This window comes from Varroa destructor, unplaced genomic scaffold (genome assembly GCF_002443255.2).
Source record: "Varroa destructor unplaced genomic scaffold, Vdes_3.0 BEIS01000005.1, whole genome shotgun sequence".
NCBI classification, from domain to species: domain Eukaryota; kingdom Metazoa; phylum Arthropoda; class Arachnida; order Mesostigmata; family Varroidae; genus Varroa; species Varroa destructor.
In genome coordinates this window covers 8,383,771-8,403,027 of record NW_019211458.1, presented here as the reverse complement: position 1 = coordinate 8,403,027, position 19,257 = coordinate 8,383,771, and the positions used below count along the sequence as shown (strand labels likewise).

Below are 19,257 nucleotides of genomic sequence, written 5' to 3'. Positions count from 1 at the left end.
TGTTATGTACCTGACTAATTAAACTGGTAAGCCAAATGTAGGTCGTGTAACCTGTACGAAAGGTGTGGATCCATTGTATTATCTAAATGCCTTTAACGCTAAGACGCAACTCTCTTCGTATGAACTAATCATATATCGTTGCGAACCGTAAAGAAGCGCGCTCGTGTGACATCATCTGCGGCAAGGAACATACAATCAGTGCCTGCAATCACGCCTAAAATAATAAATATATAAGATAAAGCCGCTGTCCAGCGGACACAGCTGACGGGCTTTGTAGGACGCCATAGTAGAAATTTCAACAGGATTTATAAACAAATGCTACTTGCGCTATGACCTAACGTACCGGTTCTAACAGATTTAGCAGTAGCAAACTCTGGCAACACAGTAGTCAGCCGCGAGGAACCTTGTCGAACAGAAACATTTTAGCTGACGGCTGCGGTAACTGATCGGTGTGGTGTGTGCCTTAAGCATATATTATACCGATGATTGACACGAGGAATGATTCTGGCCAACAATGTTTCTCATATGACAGTTTAATAAAGATGCACGAAATTACCGCTGCTAGGGCTTTTTTTTGTATTTAAAGAAAAAAACAATTGTAAGCCAACAAATATACATTAACCGTTCCACTGCGCTTGTTGCAGCAAGAAAGGTGCAAAAAGAAATGCGTATAATAATAAAGTGAGAACTTCTCTGAGCCGAACTTCATTACAGGCCGATTGGGTGATATTCCGGCCCTAATTAAACTTCGATAGCCGTTCAACTAACTTCTCACGACCCATTTGAAACTATAATGTCTCGCCTACGAACGATTAGGCAGCTCATATTGTAATAGTGGAGTGGAACGACAGGCCGGCGATGAAGCTCAAACGATCTCTGCGGGCATGTACACATGAAAGCATTTCATGTGTACATGCCCCCATGTGCAAAGCATACGGCCTGTTATTCTAAGCTGGTATCTGATGTACAATTTGCGATAGCAGATGCCAGTAAGCACTAGCCATTTTTGTTTATAACCTTTTCCTTCGCGTTCGCTGACAGTCAGCGTCGTCTGCGGCTGAATAACGAATTGTACTTACCAACTTTGTTACTTTACAAACGACTACCTGAGCTGTCTGCGAAGTAAATTGAAGAAAAAAAAAACTTAATTACTCTGTATCACCGTAGCTCTACGAAATACTCACTCCACACATAGGTCTTACGCTAGTGCATCCATAGAAAAGCCGTAGTAAATTAATGAGACGATAGTTTATTTGTGGTTTTTCCAATAAATTTATTTGCCGATCGTAAATATATTACATTACATGATTTAGTTGTCGGCGCGGTCCGATATTTCATGGAAAATTAAAAATTTACGTTTTTCCAACGATTTGGTTCCTTTGATTTTAAACACACAGTTTAGCGTACCAACGCCTCACTCACATCTCATTCACACGACTTCTTCATGCTAATGTTAACGCAAAAAGAGCTAGCATAGAGAAAGAATTGTACACATGAACAGCCATATAATAGTAGAACACAATTCAGTTATTGTGATTAATTAATCACGAATAACACAACGAACCTGTTAACTAAGTATTATAATGACCCCAGTACAATGTCTGCTTCAAATGAGAGCCTGCTATGCTTCGGCTAACCTTCGATATTATCACGGAAAATTTCCCGCACATCCCATTCGAATACGGGAACTTATCACTGACACTAAAATCATGCCCCGACTCCAATTGCGGATAGGCGGCTGAAAAATTTTAACTTTGACACCAACAGATGTCGATCAGATCCTGCCTGCTTGTCATGCCCCATTTAACTGGCTCATTGTGACGGCCTATATAATCGAATATCCATGACCCACTTAACAATCTCTCATCCTTTCGAGAACTACTGCTGATTATACGTTCGTTCATCCTCCCAGCTGTATAGCCTTTTATTTAACGTACGTCCACAACCACTTACCACTTAACAGGTCTCTTATTTTCTTGCATTCAAAAATGGCTTGTCAGCTTAATTTGCTCTTTTATATTCGTGCTTCTTCGCCCTCTTGACATTGACGGCTGTTACCACCGTGTTGATCGATACTTTTTAGTGCAGCCTTGTAACAACCCAGTAGCTTCAAAAAACAAAACGAGAAAATACTGACCGCGATAAAAAGGCCTGTCTAGATTTTATTTCAAGTTAAACCGGAATGTCGGCTTTCGGTAAAGTTCGATTAACGGTTAACTTTTCTGAGCTTCGGACGCGTCCAAAAAGATTCCGCTAATCTGAATTTATGCCGATTACTTACTTGATCAACACTAACACCAGGAATAAGTTCTATCGATTACTGCACATGATACATCTGAATACAATTTTATGTATGCGTATATATATATATATATACCTATATTTGCATGCTATGTATATACACGAAGTATGTTACAGTTTCATCGTCGTTCGTTCCGTACGCCAAATAACGTCATCTGTCATACAGCTACGGAGCTAAATGTAAGCTTCCATCGGCGTGACGGCATGGCTCCTTACAGTTAATTTGTGACCTTGTTTATGCCTCAAATACCTTAAGATTAATTTCTGTTTTCTTCAAACTTAGTCTATCTTCAACAAATCATTCAGTTCACACATTCACTCACGATTAAAGTTTATCCTCGTCCAGTTCGTCCTCGTCATGAAGCATTTCAAATACCTCAGTTAACCTGTGTGCATGTGTGCTCGGTACAACATCACAAAACACGTTACCCAGTCGTCATGGACAGTGTCACTAATTCTTCATCTTAATCCATTAACACAAATTCTCTCCTGATCTCTACCTTTTCTCGGTTCCAGTATCCCTCGCACACAAACTTCAAAATTCATCGTGCTTCATCTGAACGCTTACATCCATGCAACCAATGTACACGCGCAGACTCATACAATTTACGTTTGCCTATCACTCAACGAATAGGCTACAGATGTTTCGTTACTCTTCTTTTTGCCATAGCCAACCACGAAGTCAAGCTTCCTGCCAGGTGAGAGTATAGCGACAAAGATCACAATATTTTCCCGCCAATATTTGCGGACATTAAAGGGTTCCTTAAGTCTGGCCTAGCCGTGCATTCAGTCTCACTATTTGGTACGTTCTTATAATCAATTCACCGACAAGATATAAGCAGAAGACTGAAACTGAAACAAAGATGATCGTTTCGAAGAACTTCTTCGGCTTTCTTGTTTTCGTCGAAGACGCTGTTGCATCTTCGATGAAACCAAGACTCGATGAAGCCCCACGTTGTGTGTTACTTGAACACGATTTATATATGTTTCTTTCGAAGAATTTACGAAGCGAAAATAATAATTATTGTTAAGAATAATAAATACACATCTACATTATATAACAGTAGCGGTCGCACGGAAACTGTGTCAACGCTGTACAGCTTTTGTTTTTGTTGTTTAGTATCGGAAGGTTGTTGTACAAAGATATATGGCTTTGGCTCGTATAGTTTTCAGCATTCTTCCATTTTTAATGCTCTTCACTTCATCAACCATTCGGCTTCGATCTTATATTTTTGCATTTTAAAGCAATAAACATAAACTGAGAAGATAAATGAATAATCATAGAGCAGTAAATAGCAATGATAATGGTTGTGTAATTAATCTGCACCGCCCAAGCGGGGCTGGGTTGCTATTCCAGTGCAATGGAATAGCTCGTTCCAAGTTTATCCGGTTTCACTCTCAAAATTTATCTCGACGCTAGCATCTTCCGTCTAAAAAATTAGAATCACCATTATTAACTTCACAAATAATAAAATCAAGTAGCTTAGTTAAGCTTTCTTTCCTAACTTGGCGGTGCCCCGGAATGTCATTTAGAAATGTGGCGTTTACACAGCTCCTAGAGGTTGGCTGTACAGCAAATATCAATAGACAATGGATAGAAGGCCTGCCAGAAACACACCAACACATTTGCTTTGCTTTGCTTTGCTTTCGGCGAGAAGAATGAACTTCGCAAGTTTGGGCTACGATCTAAAATGTGACCACTTGAGCATGTATCCGTTAGTCCTCATTTTCTATCAAGTATCTATCTCAGTATCGGTATCACTGCGTATATCGACGCTCATAACCGTCATAACGGTTCGTGGCCTTTTTCGGTTGACAACGGTAATAACAGTACAGTCCCACTCAATAACACTGCTTGTTGGTATGTGATACCTCTACGTATAAATCCAACTACTGTTTTGTTGAGATTTGATTTATCTTCTTGCTGAATAAGGGATCGGTGCACGGGATCCCTGATGATGTATGGGCAATAGAGGCTGAGTGACCCCTATATGGCTAGTACGAAGAGCCGGGTCGTTAGGATATGGCCCCAATGGCTGTGCGCGTGAAGACAATAATGCATGATGCCCGTTAGCCCCACTCGGGTCCGCGTCATGTCAGTGCCACTTGGCCTTCTGGGCGAATATATCTGCGCGAAGGTTTTGCGCAAAACAGATTCCCAGTATCTGTAAGAAAGTAATTTTGGCACAACAGACAACATGAACATGATAAACGTTAGTACGGATTTTCTCTTAGAATAGCTTTTTTCCTTTTTTTTTTTTTATTATATTGGCAGCGACGATAGGCAGCTTTATACGTATGTTGACTCGAAGGACGACACCAGAAAGTGGTTCCGTTTTCTTTAACTGTGTATAGGCAGTACCAAGATAAGTACCCAGTTGTGAGATTTCACTAAATGAGACAGACAGTTAGTTAACCTCTTAGCCTCTGCTTAATTACTTTCCAAAATTATCACATGTTAATGCCATAAGTTAGTACACTGTTCATTATTGTCTTTTATAGTTTAAAATTCCCTATTTCGTTTTTGCCACTCGTCATTGCCCTGGCCTGTGATATTTACAGACACTCTGTGGTTCGGCCAACGAAATTGGTGTGCTTCTTTCGATTCTATTATTGCGGGCGTTCAACTGTAGTAGGTTCAACTGTAGACCACTCATAGGATCCCTCTTGTTTCGTGTCCCCTTTCTACCTGTATAAATGCAACGATAAGCATGGCTCCTGATAGCGGAACAAGATTCAGTTCCACCCATTCTTCAAGAAGGTGTAGGCATCCTCTTTCGTAGATCAGCTTCGCGCGAATATGTTTGTCCTATAATGCCACCCCGGATGAACACGGCAAACGCAAAAGAAAAAACAAACAACAAGAGTTGGTTTACATTCTATGATTGGCATACCTGTAATACAGCTAGGCCGACAGCCACGCCGGCAACGGGAACGAGATTTGCCTCGATCCATTCTTCGCCCGCTCGGAGACAACCTTTTTCATAGATCACATGGCTTTTGTCTCGTTGCTGCATACAAAGTCCCGTGCGTGTATCGACAATCAACAACGACCGCATTCACCCCCGATCGCCAACATCGCGTGTAGTTGGAGTCGACACCACGGGTCGTTGTAGCAGTAGTAGGATTTCCCATAGTAGTCAGAGCGGCAGTTGAAATTGTAAGTACATAGTAACAGACACCAAGCATCAATAGCAAGAGTACAGAAATACAACAGAGTAACAAAGCCAACACCAGTTAAAGTATTCATTATTAGATATTTAATAAGCTGTTAGCAGTAGTGAGATGCATTAGCAATTAGCTCTTGTATCGTAGCTCATTGAGAGATACTCAAACGAACAGAAACATATTAGGAAACTTCATAGAATATTTACAACACCCGAGAGATTGCCTATCCAAAATCACTATTATGACCGTGCAATTCGACGGAATGGCGCGGGTGGGCCTGATTTTTCCGAACATCAACGAATGATAACGAAACGTTCAGATCGAATCAATAGATCAGATTGACTAGTGTTGATTACGTCCTATTCGTTCCTCGCTGTTAGTAGTGGCGGTGACCCCATTACAGCCCTATTTTATATATGGCCGGTCCCTATATAATTAGAATATACACATTCTAGCTCTGACACCAACCGCTAGAGACTGTCTCATTGCTAACTGGCGACCCCATATTGGTTTACAAATAGGCAATCTTGAAAAGATGATGCTTTTTTTTGTTTGCATGGCAAAGCGAGCACAAGATTTCAGCACGATCTTTCGAAGAATACATATTATAACGCATTAGTACTTTGAGGATTGATCGATTTCGCTTTCAACTAAATCAATCGTTCTAGGTGCATCTGAAATTCTCTGTGCAGATACGAAAACAAACAAGCAATCATAGTATACAATTTCTTGTGATGTAGTGACACGTATTTGACAGAGTGGTCCTGGAGGCAAGACGGCCAATTTATCGTTTGCCCCTCAATATGTGTGTGTGTGTGTGATTACTTAATACTAGCTAAATTCTAATAAGCGCATAACAGATAACGTGGTACAATGGATTTATGCACAATGCTGCGCAGTGAAAGACGCTCCCCAGTCGACGTGCTGATGACACTGTGTTAAGTTCAAATGTTTACTTACGTAATCGGGCTTCCTGACATCATAACCGCATTGTTTGTTCTTAATGAGCTCGTTGGGTTGACGTTTACAACATGAAAAAGGAACGCCACACGCCTCGCGACTTCCCACTTCTACTGACGAACAATTGAAGTATATGTTCATATCCCAATCCTTTGGGCCTGGTGAGAAAATTGGGTTGTTAAATATAAGTTAATATATATGGTTAGGGCAAAATCCCTTTCGTTTTCATTATCGTATCGTAATGACTGCATGCGTACGTAGCGCATATTCCTGCCGTTCGTTGCATTGCACTTACCCTCAATACCGCAGCATCCAAGCCATTGTTCCTGTATCCAATCGATCAGATTTTGCCGATCAGGATCATCTCGATAGAAAACAATGAAAGCCTGGAACCCGTTCGTAGCCTGCGCCTTTATCTGTAATTTTCATTAGAAAGTGACATTTTAGTTGTAGTGAGCACATATCAAGGCGGTTGCGCAATCTTCCTATAATGTAACATTGATGAAGCTTCGCGCGTCTGCCTTCGCCTGATGGACCAGTAGCAATGAACGCATGAACTTTAAACAATGGAGCCAATCTTTGAAAGGTCTGCACAAAGAGAACAAAACTTACCCAGTCCTTAAAGATAAAACCGAGAATTCCTGCAGTCATTTCGAGAAGGAGGAGAATTGCCAAAAAGATCGCATACTGTAATAGGTAACAAAGAGAAATTCAAAATGAATTTTACAAGTGTACCGATGCTCGGTATCTCTGGATCGATGAATATCAGTAAAAATCCGATATGACTATAGCATTTGTCTTGTAAGAACCTCTCGAAACCAACATACAGAATACGGAAACAATGAAATTGTTCAGACGCAGCGGCAGGTAAGTTGATTGATCGCATCACATTGTTGACTCTAAAATACCTGGCACTCACATCGAATGATGTCTTCACTGAAAAAAAACGCTAGTTCTAATCGCGATGATAAAGAATCGATAGGTGCTAGCCTGGATACTATTCACCGTCAAAATCATACTATCATCAAATGTTCAGCTCTGTGATACCCCTGTGATGTTTACCTCTGTGATAACCGTAAATAGAATCAGTTGGTCTTCACAATAGTAGCTTTAGAATTGTGCGCGTTCTATAATCATCTCCTAATTGCCGCTTAATCACTAGATGTCCTGTCGAGAGTTTCTATCAGGCCATACATCAAGCTTTCACCAACTCACTGAGACGTATATCGCTAAATAATACGTTAGGAAAAACACTACCGTTATAACGTGCTAGTTTTAGTTATTTACCGCCTATCTCGCGCCGCTCGACATCACAAAGGTGAAGTTGTTTTTCGAGTACACAAGAAGACAGATACGCACTTTGGCCTATATTAGGTTGATTAAGATACCGGGCAGTAGCCATTGGTGTCGGACGCTAACAGCATAGCGCCAGGTCTCGAGAGAATGAGAACGGGAGCGTTAGGAGTTCAGCTCGATAAATACCTAATGTTATTCAGTGGCTGGTTTAAAATTGCTCAGAACTAACAGAAGGGAGGGCAGTTTTTCTCTTCTGTGTAAGACTTCCGAAAAGTGGACATACGAAAAATGTTTATACTTCTTTTGAGCAATCTAGAGGGAATAGTTACCGCTTGAACAGAGTCTCGCTAGACGGACTGCAACAAGAGCACCGTCTTGCTGTCACTATAAAATGTTTATATATCCTAGTAAATGTTACAGTATAATTCAAACGAGCATTGATCGTCCACTCCAAGTGTAGAGCAATCGAGCTGGAATAACTATGGTACGATTGAGTTGATTGCAATGAACGAAGGATAATGTATTTCTAATAATCGTTTGTAGTATTTGTTAGAACAAATCCTACTGTAAATACAGTTAATCCAGCATCCCTGGGTGCTGGGTTATTAATTCATTGATTGCATCACTCGACACAACAGATAAAGCTTTCCTCGTACTTCACGATCTGGCTACAATTCATTGTTCAGTTCTTCCATTTGCTTCGTGAGTAACATGCAGAAGGTCACCTGGGCGCCAATAAAATCTAGCAAACGTTGAACGTTTGTGCGTTTGGTATCTTTTGAAGATTCTTACGGGTGGCTTTTTTGTCGAATTCCTCTCGAAGGGCGTGCCACTTCAGTAACGCGTCCAACCAATCCTTTTTCCCCTACGTTTCTTTTTCTTTGCGCAATTCGGACATGCGGTCTCAAGGCCTTCGCGCTCCCGCAAGAGGTCTTTCATATCGGTATTACAGTAATGCTGAAGCGGTTCCGCAAATCGATTTCTGCCTCTCGGCACAAAATCTATATGTGCAGCGCCCAACTCTTTCGGAGTCTCGCCAACGCTCTGGAGTGCGCCTTCATACTTAGCGGTTGGCCTGAACCCTGCGCTGACAGTGAGCGTTTCCGTTCCGAGATCCTCCATAACGACGATTTTTGTTTATTGTCGGTCGTACGATTTTTACTTAATGAACCATTGACCAACTCTTACAGTTGGATTGGCCGCGAAGGTTGCCTCGATTTTAGCGACAAAGTTTTCAGTCAAACACTTCATGTCGTCGGCTTGTTTTTCAACATCAGGAAAAACCTCGTCCAACTAACTCTGTTCTCTCAGCCGTACCGAACTGCTATTCAGTTTTTTGCGCGACCAACGGCCGCGTTTGCGGTTAACGTAAATCCTTTCATAACGCCTTCTATACGTCGTCTACCACGTTTTCGAGGTTTTTATTCAACGTCTATAAGCTGCCGTCTACCGCGTTTTATTATCAAATAATCTTTCGCTCTAGGGATTGTGGTCCAGCTTGTTACGAGAGAATTACTTGAACGAAAGGCTTAGCATTGACAGTTCTGTCAATACTGGACAATCCCGCTGGCAAAAAATTAGCTCGAATGGGAGAACCGAGAAAAATTAAGGTCGAAGATAGCTTTGGTGTACCATTTTTCTTAATGGCCGATTGAAAACAGACCGGCATCTTCGAATTCTAATCCGAAGATACCGATGAATAACTATGTACCGTCTCATAGCTCTGTGCTCGAGCTAGACTATCGTTCGGGATATGAATCTAGGACAGTTGTTTCGCCTCGTCGATCGCCAGCCGTTCTCACTTCGTCAAACAATAAATATTCTCTACTTGAAAACCTATGACGAACATTCGGTACTTCTCTACCTTCTTCGTTTGAAAACATTTGCCAAGATCTGCTTAGAGTTCGAATGATACGTAAGCGGCACAACGGTGTCTAACAACAAGCTCCGTGAAATAATTCAAGCATAAATAAACAGACACAATTTTGACGGATACTGTGCACGCATCCGGCACAGTACATGTAAAACATTGCGTTTTGAGTTACCCCAGGAGGTCGTGGTCATAGCTCATAGCAGCTCATTCCACTCGCCTGCTTAACCGCGCCATGAGCAGTGCCCCTCTTAATGTTATATTTATGTAACTTCGTCATAATTGAAAAATGGTAAAAGTTAATTATAAAAGGTGAGGGTCGTATATTTTTTGAAACTGTACAGTCCCCTATCAGAAACAAATCTACATGCAAAAATGCTTAATCCATCTGTCAGTTAGCAAAACCTAAAAGAAAACAATATTAATAACTTGAAGTGTGTGATTCAATTTAGCAGTTTATACATTGGTAAATTAAGTCAGACTAGATCATTAAGCTGCTGTCTTCAAAGCGTTGCTTCGTGCCGTTACGGTGATAATTGACACATAATTTCTAAGCATGAGCCTTACTACCAACTCATGCTCTCTATGCAATATAGATCCACAGCTAACTTTGTCTCCGACCTTACTTAAAATGTCTAACATAAGACATTTCGTTACTATTACAGCGGAACAAATATTTGGTAAAATCGGTGATGAGCTTCACAACGCAAAACTTACCTGGAGCACATCACTCGACTTTAATGAACAATGCATTGATGAAGAATCTGGTGGTTATAGGCGTGTGTGTCGAAGTTCCGTGGAGTTTTATAAAGCGATACGAAAAGAAGCCCGGCACCCAATGTATGAGAATATGTGTTGAGTATTGCACAATAAAAAAAACAGCCCGTTTTCGTTGACATGTGCAGGCGCTATCTGGAAAGAGACAGAGTTGTCTATCCTATCTAAATACGTTTCCCTGAATCTAAGTAGCTTCGGATGCTTGTTACCCAAATCTAATTCGAAATCGGGCTTCGTCTCGCAACAGACAATATTTCCCGTTAAAACTGATGGAGGCTTTGCCGTATCACAGAGACTGCAGTTCGTTAACACGCTTTGCAGTTATCCTTCTTTTCCTAGTAACATCTACAGTTGCATCTAACCAATCGCCTTCAGTAGTGCTGCGCCATTCTATAACTTAGAGAAAAGCAAATACTGCGTAGGTTAGCCCCACGGCACAGCACAGCCTCAATGGTGCAGAAGTCTTCCGACAGTCAGTGGGTCTTTATTTGCATCTGTCAAGTACCTTTTTCAAATCGACATGCCCTGTCATACATATACTGAATACAACATTTATGCGCAACATTATTTGCTAAGTAGACCGGGATGATTTTAACCCACAAATGCAACGTCTTAGGTAAAGTAACTTCCCATTACAAATACAAAACAACATTGTGGAGTGTCCTAATAAGAGGTCCTAATGATAGCAGTAGTGCTCTAGTACAGATTACAAGCATGCATAAGAACCTAGCCTTGGTCTGAATCGAGACGTACGAATAAGTTACAAAAACGAGAGCATACTGGTGACAGGTTCTAGTGACTGCCATCGGTCGAGTAGATTTACTATATTGCTGTTGTTTGCAACAACAAACGTTCAAGTTTCACCGGCTCGTTATGCGCAATTGACGGTAAGATTGGTCGGTGTCAATGTTTGTATATTAAAAAAACAACAAATATTATTTAGATATAGTGAAGTTGTTTACCGCGGCAAGCAGACAAGTGTTCTCGCGCAACGCGCCTACGCAACCGGTGAACCCGATGATGAATGTGATACCACCTAAAAGACAGAGATCAGACAAGCAATACCTCATTATAAACAACTCAGAAATTTCATATGGGCGCAACGTCGCAATGCTCACCTTGTCATAGCTTTTTACGGCTTTCCGCGTTTCGACAGGCGGGTCCATAAAGATAACTTGACAACTGCGACGCAATTGCCCTATAGGTACGAAAACTTAGTTTTACCCCTACTATCTTGCTACACATGACCAGTTTATAGATCATTTTAAACTTCATAGACTTCCAAAAAATGATACTGATTGCTACCTTCTGTAGAACGTTATAAGTGAAATATCGAATTGACTCTCGCGCAAAAAATTTTGACCTCTTCTTTAGTAACGAACCCTGTTGATATTCATCTATATTATAACAAAAATTAACACCAATCAGAAACGAGAAGGTGGGAAATTTGACAAAATTCGAATTTTAATCAGCATACAATGGATAACGAAACGTACAATTGTACCCATTAACACAATCTGGAGACATTTTCTTACGAAAGAACCGAAATGTTTGTTACGAGCTATGACGGCAGTATACGTTAAAACATTGGACGTAAAATGTAGGACTTACATTTGCACAGCAGGTATGCCAAGTAAGATATCAATGTACATTTATGTTTCACTTATCAACTAACTCTGTTGAATCTGTACAATCGAGCTGATCTCCGAACGCATAAAACCTAACGAAATTTGTTTACCTAAACGTAACCTGTACGGCAAGGTAGCGTAAGAAGTAAGATTATTGTATTTTAGAAATATTTCATCGTCCTGAGAAACGTCTACCCTTATTATGTATCGCATTGAAAGTAAATTAAATTCAAAGTACCAAAAGTAAACCATGTACCGAACAAGTGCGTAAGCCACACTTAGCATGCTGACTTTAACAGCAGAGTTCTCTATTTTAAGCCTAAACAACGACACTGCGCTGAAACCCTGGCATCAAAAATGACCCAGTAGAACTTCTGTGTCCTACATTTTGTCTCAACTGCCCTTTTATTACTATCGTATTTTTGTTCGAAAACATAGAGCACTTAAGGGAAGCAATCATTTGCTTCACCGATAACTACTGGAAAAAGCTCACCCACCAATCGAGTGCGGTAAGCAGACTGCCCCGTAATGAACTCTCAAAGGCAGAGATTTCGTTCTTTTTTCGCCTACGCTACCTTTGCTACCCCACGAACCTAAAGTCTGACGTGAAAAAAATCTACGCCAAAACGAAAGGTAAAAGGTAAAGCTAAACAACTTCGAAAAGCCCAATCTAACTCTTTCCAAGCGATTAAAGAGAACTCTGTACATTCGCAATGATGGCGTTGTGAAGTCTTGCCTGCATCTCCCTGGAGCAGTACGTGGCCTACGGGAGTTTATTCACTTTAGAGCAATTCGCTCTTATTATAATGACTAGTTCCATGTGGTTCTCATCGGTAAAAGAGTGGATAGGTCCTCCATACTAGACATATCTTTCTGAACCGCTATGTCTATCGCCTGCTACTGCCGCTCCGAGTCCTCGTCTGTCAGATGAAAACACTCTCCGAAATATTCAAGGTTGCTAACGTTGTGACCTGTAATACTAGGGTCTGGTGAAGATACGAATTTCCATGCGGTTCAACTAGAAACGCTATTGAAAACATGGAAATACCATAACAAATACTTCCGCATATTATTAGGACAAATATTAGAATCGATACATCGAGTCGTACAAAGTGTACTCTTCAAAATAACCCTGAATCACGCGACGGCTAAAATGTACGGCATCGAGCAGACGAAGTAAATGAAATGATCAGAAACTGTAAAATTAGCATCTGCTGTGATAAGTCGTGAACATTAATTTCGAAAAGCAGCATAGTCGTTTGTTATTATGATTCTATAATGGTAAGTTCCTGGTGATTGGTAAGAAACGAGCCCTCTAATAGCCTTCGATTGTTGAACTGTGCTAAATGATCGTTTTTGAAGATAGAAATTCACCTATTTTTTAATCGCTCCTATAGCCACCACGAGGCGAGATGATTTAATATATATGTATAAACCTATCGCGTGATCTCTCTGTGCGGCGGCAACCCTCAATACTTCCGTAGTTTGAGTGCTGCAGCTCATGTACCACGATATGCGTAGACGAACGAGCACCACGATCACAAAATACCGCTTATTTAGTAAATAACACTCAGATTAGAAGCATAGTTCCCTTCAGCGTACACAATGAACCGATGGGATTCTTGTTTCAATTTCTATGTGTTGTGAACGACTGGATGACTCTAGAACACTTTGATGTAATGAGATAGACGACCGCCGTGTGGGAAAATGATTTGCCGCAGCGTATAGATGTACTGAACATATGTAACAATGGCGTTTCTTTGCTACTGTCGATGTTTGCCTGGTACAATGATAGGAACCGGATAACCCGAAGCAAGCAGGATCAGATTCAACTCAACGCGCAGGGCTAAGAAGCCGAACTTCTGCTTTACCAACAGATCGGATATGATAATGACCGTCAGTGTCAATGACAGCACATTAGTACACAAAATAGGACATTATTGCATTGTTTGAGCCGTAGCTAGTATTATGTGAGCGTTATCAAAATGACATACATACATACATATATGCGTATGGATCAATAAATAAACTAAAAATTAAAAAAGGATCGTGATTTGCCCCTCCGCACAAAACCTAGTCGTTTTTGTATTTTATTGAATAAAATATGTAGCTGCAGCTAACAGTACTAATAATCCCTAACGTTCAATATTAGTGTATGAAATGTGTTTAGAACGAACCTCACATCCTATTCGTCCGTAGAATTTAACTATCTGCGATCTATTATTAAGCTGGCTATTGCATATCGTAACAAAAAACGTCTTAGCAGAAAAAAAAAGAATAACTATTTAGTCGCCCTAATATTTGGGGTCATATACATCCAACACAAGCAATTGTGAGACAAACAAAGTGAGAGTTGGCTACCTTGAAAGACTTGCAACAATAACATCAGCGTGTTTTTTTGAATACACAATTCACGAGACGTATTTTTCTTACCTATGACGATTAGGACAAATGCTGGATCGAGAGCGATGTTCGTGAGTTTGGAGAGATTGTTGAAGATGTCTTTTTCTGTCCATGCCCACACCCCAATGATCATTATCGACAGGCCGAGCAGCTGAAACAATAATAGCAACAATTATCAAAGAACTACGTCAATAGACGAGTAACTTACACGATCTACAAGAACGCTGCCTAATATAGCAATCAACGGTACCTCGGAGAATTCTGAAAATCTGATTGACAATCTATGGTTCGTGTGTTATATATATTCTACCGATTTAATAGCATATAATTACGGGATTTTATATGTCCCAATAGAACAACTAGTGGGCAAACGAATTTCACTATCGTTTAATTTAGATAGAGAAACAACATGTAGGGACGCAATGGCTACCCGGAGGTTACCAGAGCGCTAGGATAGCGTGTGAACTATAAAGAAGAGTAATAAAAGGAGGAACCTGTATTAAAACAATCACCATTCTGGCAAAAGTTACGCAATTCTAAAGCCCGCCATATTCGACTATATTGTTTCAGCTAGTCATAGATGGTTGGAAGGAGGCAATTTTCACTTCAAATTATTTTTGGCAGTTGTTCTTTTAGTTTAGTCGTTATTATCATGATAAACGCTCACGGTTTTACTGAGGTGGCGATAAATGTTCAGTTTCAAAAGCACAAAAACTATCGACTATTTTTAAGATGTTTAAACAGCCCCCGCCCCCTTAGAGTCTGATCTTCTCGAATTTTTCAATAGATCATATGAAAATAATTACAACATATTTATCGGGCATACGATCTATAACCCACGAGTACGTTGATTTGGGATTTTTCATCTAATAACGATCTTACAGTATGTATGACAAGTAGCCATTTTGATATACTTTTTTTTAAGCATCGGAAATGCTATCGAGTGTGATCATAGCAAAGGTTGTGGGGTGTACTTCAAGATAGCTATGGCCATCAGTGGCCAACAAGGAGTCTTATAATGTAGCAGTAACGTCTTTGTGGGAAAATGTTTGGGAGCAATGGTTTTAAGAGCTGCAGCGGCCGGGCTGCATTCCGAATCGCCTTTCCATTGAACACATAAAGAAGCGGTACCAATCGAGGCGATTTTTTTCCATTCCATCTTCCGTAGCCTCGTCCTTTCTTGCAAAAAAACGCCAAGTCCCGGCTAACCGAGTAATAATTAGCACCCATAAAAGAAGCAAAAGAAAATATTGTTCAGTCATTTACAGCAAAACAAACGTTTTATTCTTTGTTTTGATGTAAATAATTACTGGTGACCAGTCGCTGTAGTACGCAGGCCCTTTGGAGGTGCCACAATTAGGATTAGATTCAATAAATAATACTAACTGCAAGGACTATTTTATATAATATTTTTTATCGGTGTCAATCTTTCACGACGATAATGAATTGGCGCGGCATTATTGAAATCTTTACAATTTGAGAAAAATATGTAATGGTCAACACGACACAACGTCTCTCAGCCAGTGTAAGCTGGTAACATCCACTAACATCCTGAAACTTGCTAGCAAATACGTTCCCTAGATACAAATGTGTAAATTTGTTAGTTATTACCCAGCTACCAATTCCTGTGTCTGGGGTATGATGCATGCTTTAATCGAAAAATTATTCCGAAAAAAAAAACACTGCCAGACTACTGCTTCAGCCCCTGACATAGTTCAATAGGCTAGATAACGTTCTCCCATGGTCTACAATTGCTTATGTGTCTATTGTTGATAACTGGCATCATTCATAGATCTAACTGGAACAAATACATTGAAAGTTGGAGACCCAAAACGGGAATGGCCAATGATTCCAGCCAGTATGTGTCGGCTGGCCACTACAAGCAGCAGTGGCTGAGACGCGGCACCACTTTCATCATGTGTGATCCCCGATAAGTCACGAACAGTCTGAGAGCAGACTGGCGCGTCCCGAACGCTTCACCAGAGCAACGCTATACGAAACAGTAATAAATTGAAAAGATGCAATGATTAAACGGCGTTGTTACTCTATTTTGTCAATTCGTACGCACGTGCTGTTCATTCAACTAAGTTGTTTCAGCATTTAAATACAATTCTCTGACATTATCTTTTAAAACTTAACGATCTTAGGGCACGAGTGTTCAACTTATCAGGGTGTTGCTCATATATAAACTTTACATAATTTCATTTGTTGTTATATAAAGTGTATATTGTATCGGAGACTTTCCAACATACGCTGTACATATCTAAGGGCAAAAAAAAACAAGAACGAATTGTCAGGATCTATAGACAACTGCCTCTGATTATTATGAAAACAGATGACTCCTATATAGCCACGGCAAAGAAGTAATCATTGCTAAAAGTAAATCAAAACTGCGAATATCCGTACTATTTGGCAATATATGTGAATCATCAACAGCAACTCTGAGGGCTTTAACGGGCTCTGCACGAGCCTTTTTCGCGCGCACGCTCCAGAATTCATTGGGTTTAAGGTAATAGCTCGGTTGTCCCTAACGAACCTAATAAACCCACAAAAACTATTTAGTATGTAAGCCACACAACATATATGATAGTGTTAACATAAGGGTGGCTAAGAGCGGCAAAAACGCGATCGTCGGGCTTGTCTGCCTGTTGTTGCCCAGATAATGGCAACGATGAATGTATATATATATGTGTGTGGCAGCATTAGGAGTCGATGGTCGCTCGTCAAAGGGCGAACCCCACCGGCATCGCTGGATTGATGCGTTTTTTGCGAGCATCAAGCTGATGCCTCCTTAACACCTACACCGAACCCATTTGAAGTATTTTGCAATTATAAGGGCCTATATCTAATGTAGATAAGATCAAACAGAAACTATTTATATCTGAATTACAAGTTTAGGTGTAACTGTATCTTGCAAGCTATGCGTAAGTTAGCCATATTCTTCAGAGCTGCCTGATCCAGTTGCTGAGTTAATAACTACTGAGAATTACTAACTATTGAGTGGAGCAACTACAGTATCATGAAACTTTATAACTTTGGCAATTTTATAACCAATGACGTAAGCATAGCGCCGACTTATATTATTGTTACCATTGTATCTAAAGGTATACACAGCGCGCTATATACATACTAAAATATAGTAGGAAGCAAACGTGAACAGAATTACCTTGTTCGCTAACATTATTGTCTTATAACAGAAATATCTGTAGCTTATACGTCTCATTTTTTCGGATAGTCATATATATTGCTATTGTATATTTGTGTGTCTGCGCGTATGTGGACGGCTCTTCTAAAGCAAAATATTATGAACCAAACCCAATTTAGCCTACACTTTTCGTTAATTACATAAAGAACTTTAACAATCGCATCATATGCATTTTATACGCACCCAGAAAATAACGTTAAACCCAAAGATGAGGTACTTGAGACAGCAGCTGATCTCACTCTTATCCCGGCGATGTTTGCGAGACGATATACGATTGCCATAACGCTGAACATCATCACCGTACGGTGCCATTGTTTTATTAGCACTTCGTTCGTGTTGCCACGGCCAACCTCCACAGCGTGAAGTGGGGTTTACTGTGGAAACTCAGAACGATACGACCACGACGAATCCCGTCGTTCTCGAAGTAAGCGAAATTGTCACAAAGTTGTAGTGAAGAGTTTATAGGTGAACAGGTTCTTAATTAGCCGCAGCTGTACGGTAATTGTTTAACAAAAGGCGCGTGTACAATTTCGATACAAATCCTAATCTTGACAGGAAGTTACTGCTGCTGCAAGCGCCCTTATTAGTTAGAGTTAAACAAACCGTTTACAACCGCACTTTGATTTGCCTTAGGCAGCAGACGTCTGTTCGTATGAACAGTCAGTAGGCCAAGCAGGCGAAAGATATGTCCTTTAGGGCCATAGAGCTGTGTTACACAATGATGATCATCTGGTTCTGGTGTAAGCGTGCCCCCCAAAGTTGACACGATAACAAAAGAGTCACGCACAATCACCAACCAGTGACCAGAGATCAGCGATCAAGGCCCAGCCGATGTACTCGATAAGAAACGCTTCATCAGCTCCTCGTCCGCTATGCATACGAAATCGACGACGATTTCAGTGGTCGTGAGATTCGACGAAAATCGAAGCAACGACGATGGCATTCAATGTACCACAAAATTTACTATGCAAAAACGTGAAATGCGGATGGTCATCTGTGGCAGATGATACAGCTGGTGTTGCTAACAGCCCCAACCGCACAGACTCTTTCTCTGCTCGTTTATCTATCGGTGAAATGCATAGCAGACACAGGGCTGTACGACTGCGGGGTCAGTGATCAACTGAGTCTCTAAATAAAACAGCTGCATTTTTTTCGAATAATTCCGGTAAATGAAATAAATTAGCGAGCGCGATCTAGAGAACTTCCAGCATCTTACTCATTGTTCTGTCCAAGAAAAACGGCAACGCCGACCGCGTTGGCGTAACCAATCCGAGAAAACCCTGCCTATGTACGAGCAGAGTCCGAGGCGTAGCAGAACGGACGCGAGAACAGTTCAGAAGCAGCGGCAGCAGCAGCATATGAACAATAAATGGGCACAAAATTACAGGAAAAGGTGGAGGCTAGGTTAGAAAAAAGAACGTCGGGCAAAAATGCCGTTCCTACAGCGCGAGATCAAGCGTTTTATGTATCTGCTTATTGCACCTCCTTCAAATCACCGAAATGAGCAGTCAGAACCGGAAGCACCACCATAAAGCAGACTCACTTTGCTCAAGTGTAACGCATACTCATGCAAATGCCACTGCCGCTGCTAATATCATCGTAACATAGCAATCGGCTAGATACAGGGAGCAGTCGGAAGGCCCACCACC

General features: G+C 40.8%; 1 protein-coding gene across 3 annotated transcripts; it reads right to left on the bottom strand.

Moving 5' to 3' along the window:
* Positions 1-2,130: 2,130 nt before the first annotated feature.
* Tsp26A (Tetraspanin 26A) lies at positions 2,131-18,132 on the bottom strand. 3 transcript variants are annotated; one of them, XM_022806047.2, is made up of 9 exons: positions 17,792-18,132; positions 14,434-14,554; positions 11,335-11,408; positions 7,042-7,116; positions 6,725-6,845; positions 6,430-6,587; positions 5,196-5,312; positions 4,991-5,110; positions 2,131-4,466 (listed from the first exon to the last, which is right to left on the bottom strand). In XM_022806047.2, the coding sequence occupies exons 1-9, from the start codon at positions 17,918-17,920 to the stop codon at positions 4,398-4,400; spliced, it is 984 nt and encodes a 327-aa protein (XP_022661782.1). In that variant the 5' UTR covers positions 17,921-18,132; the 3' UTR covers positions 2,131-4,397. The 3 variants fall into 3 exon arrangements, with proteins under 3 accessions (XP_022661782.1, XP_022661781.1, XP_022661779.1); XM_022806046.2 differs by lacking the exon at positions 4,991-5,110; XM_022806044.2 differs by lacking the exon at positions 5,196-5,312.
* Positions 18,133-19,257: the final 1,125 nt, after the last annotated feature.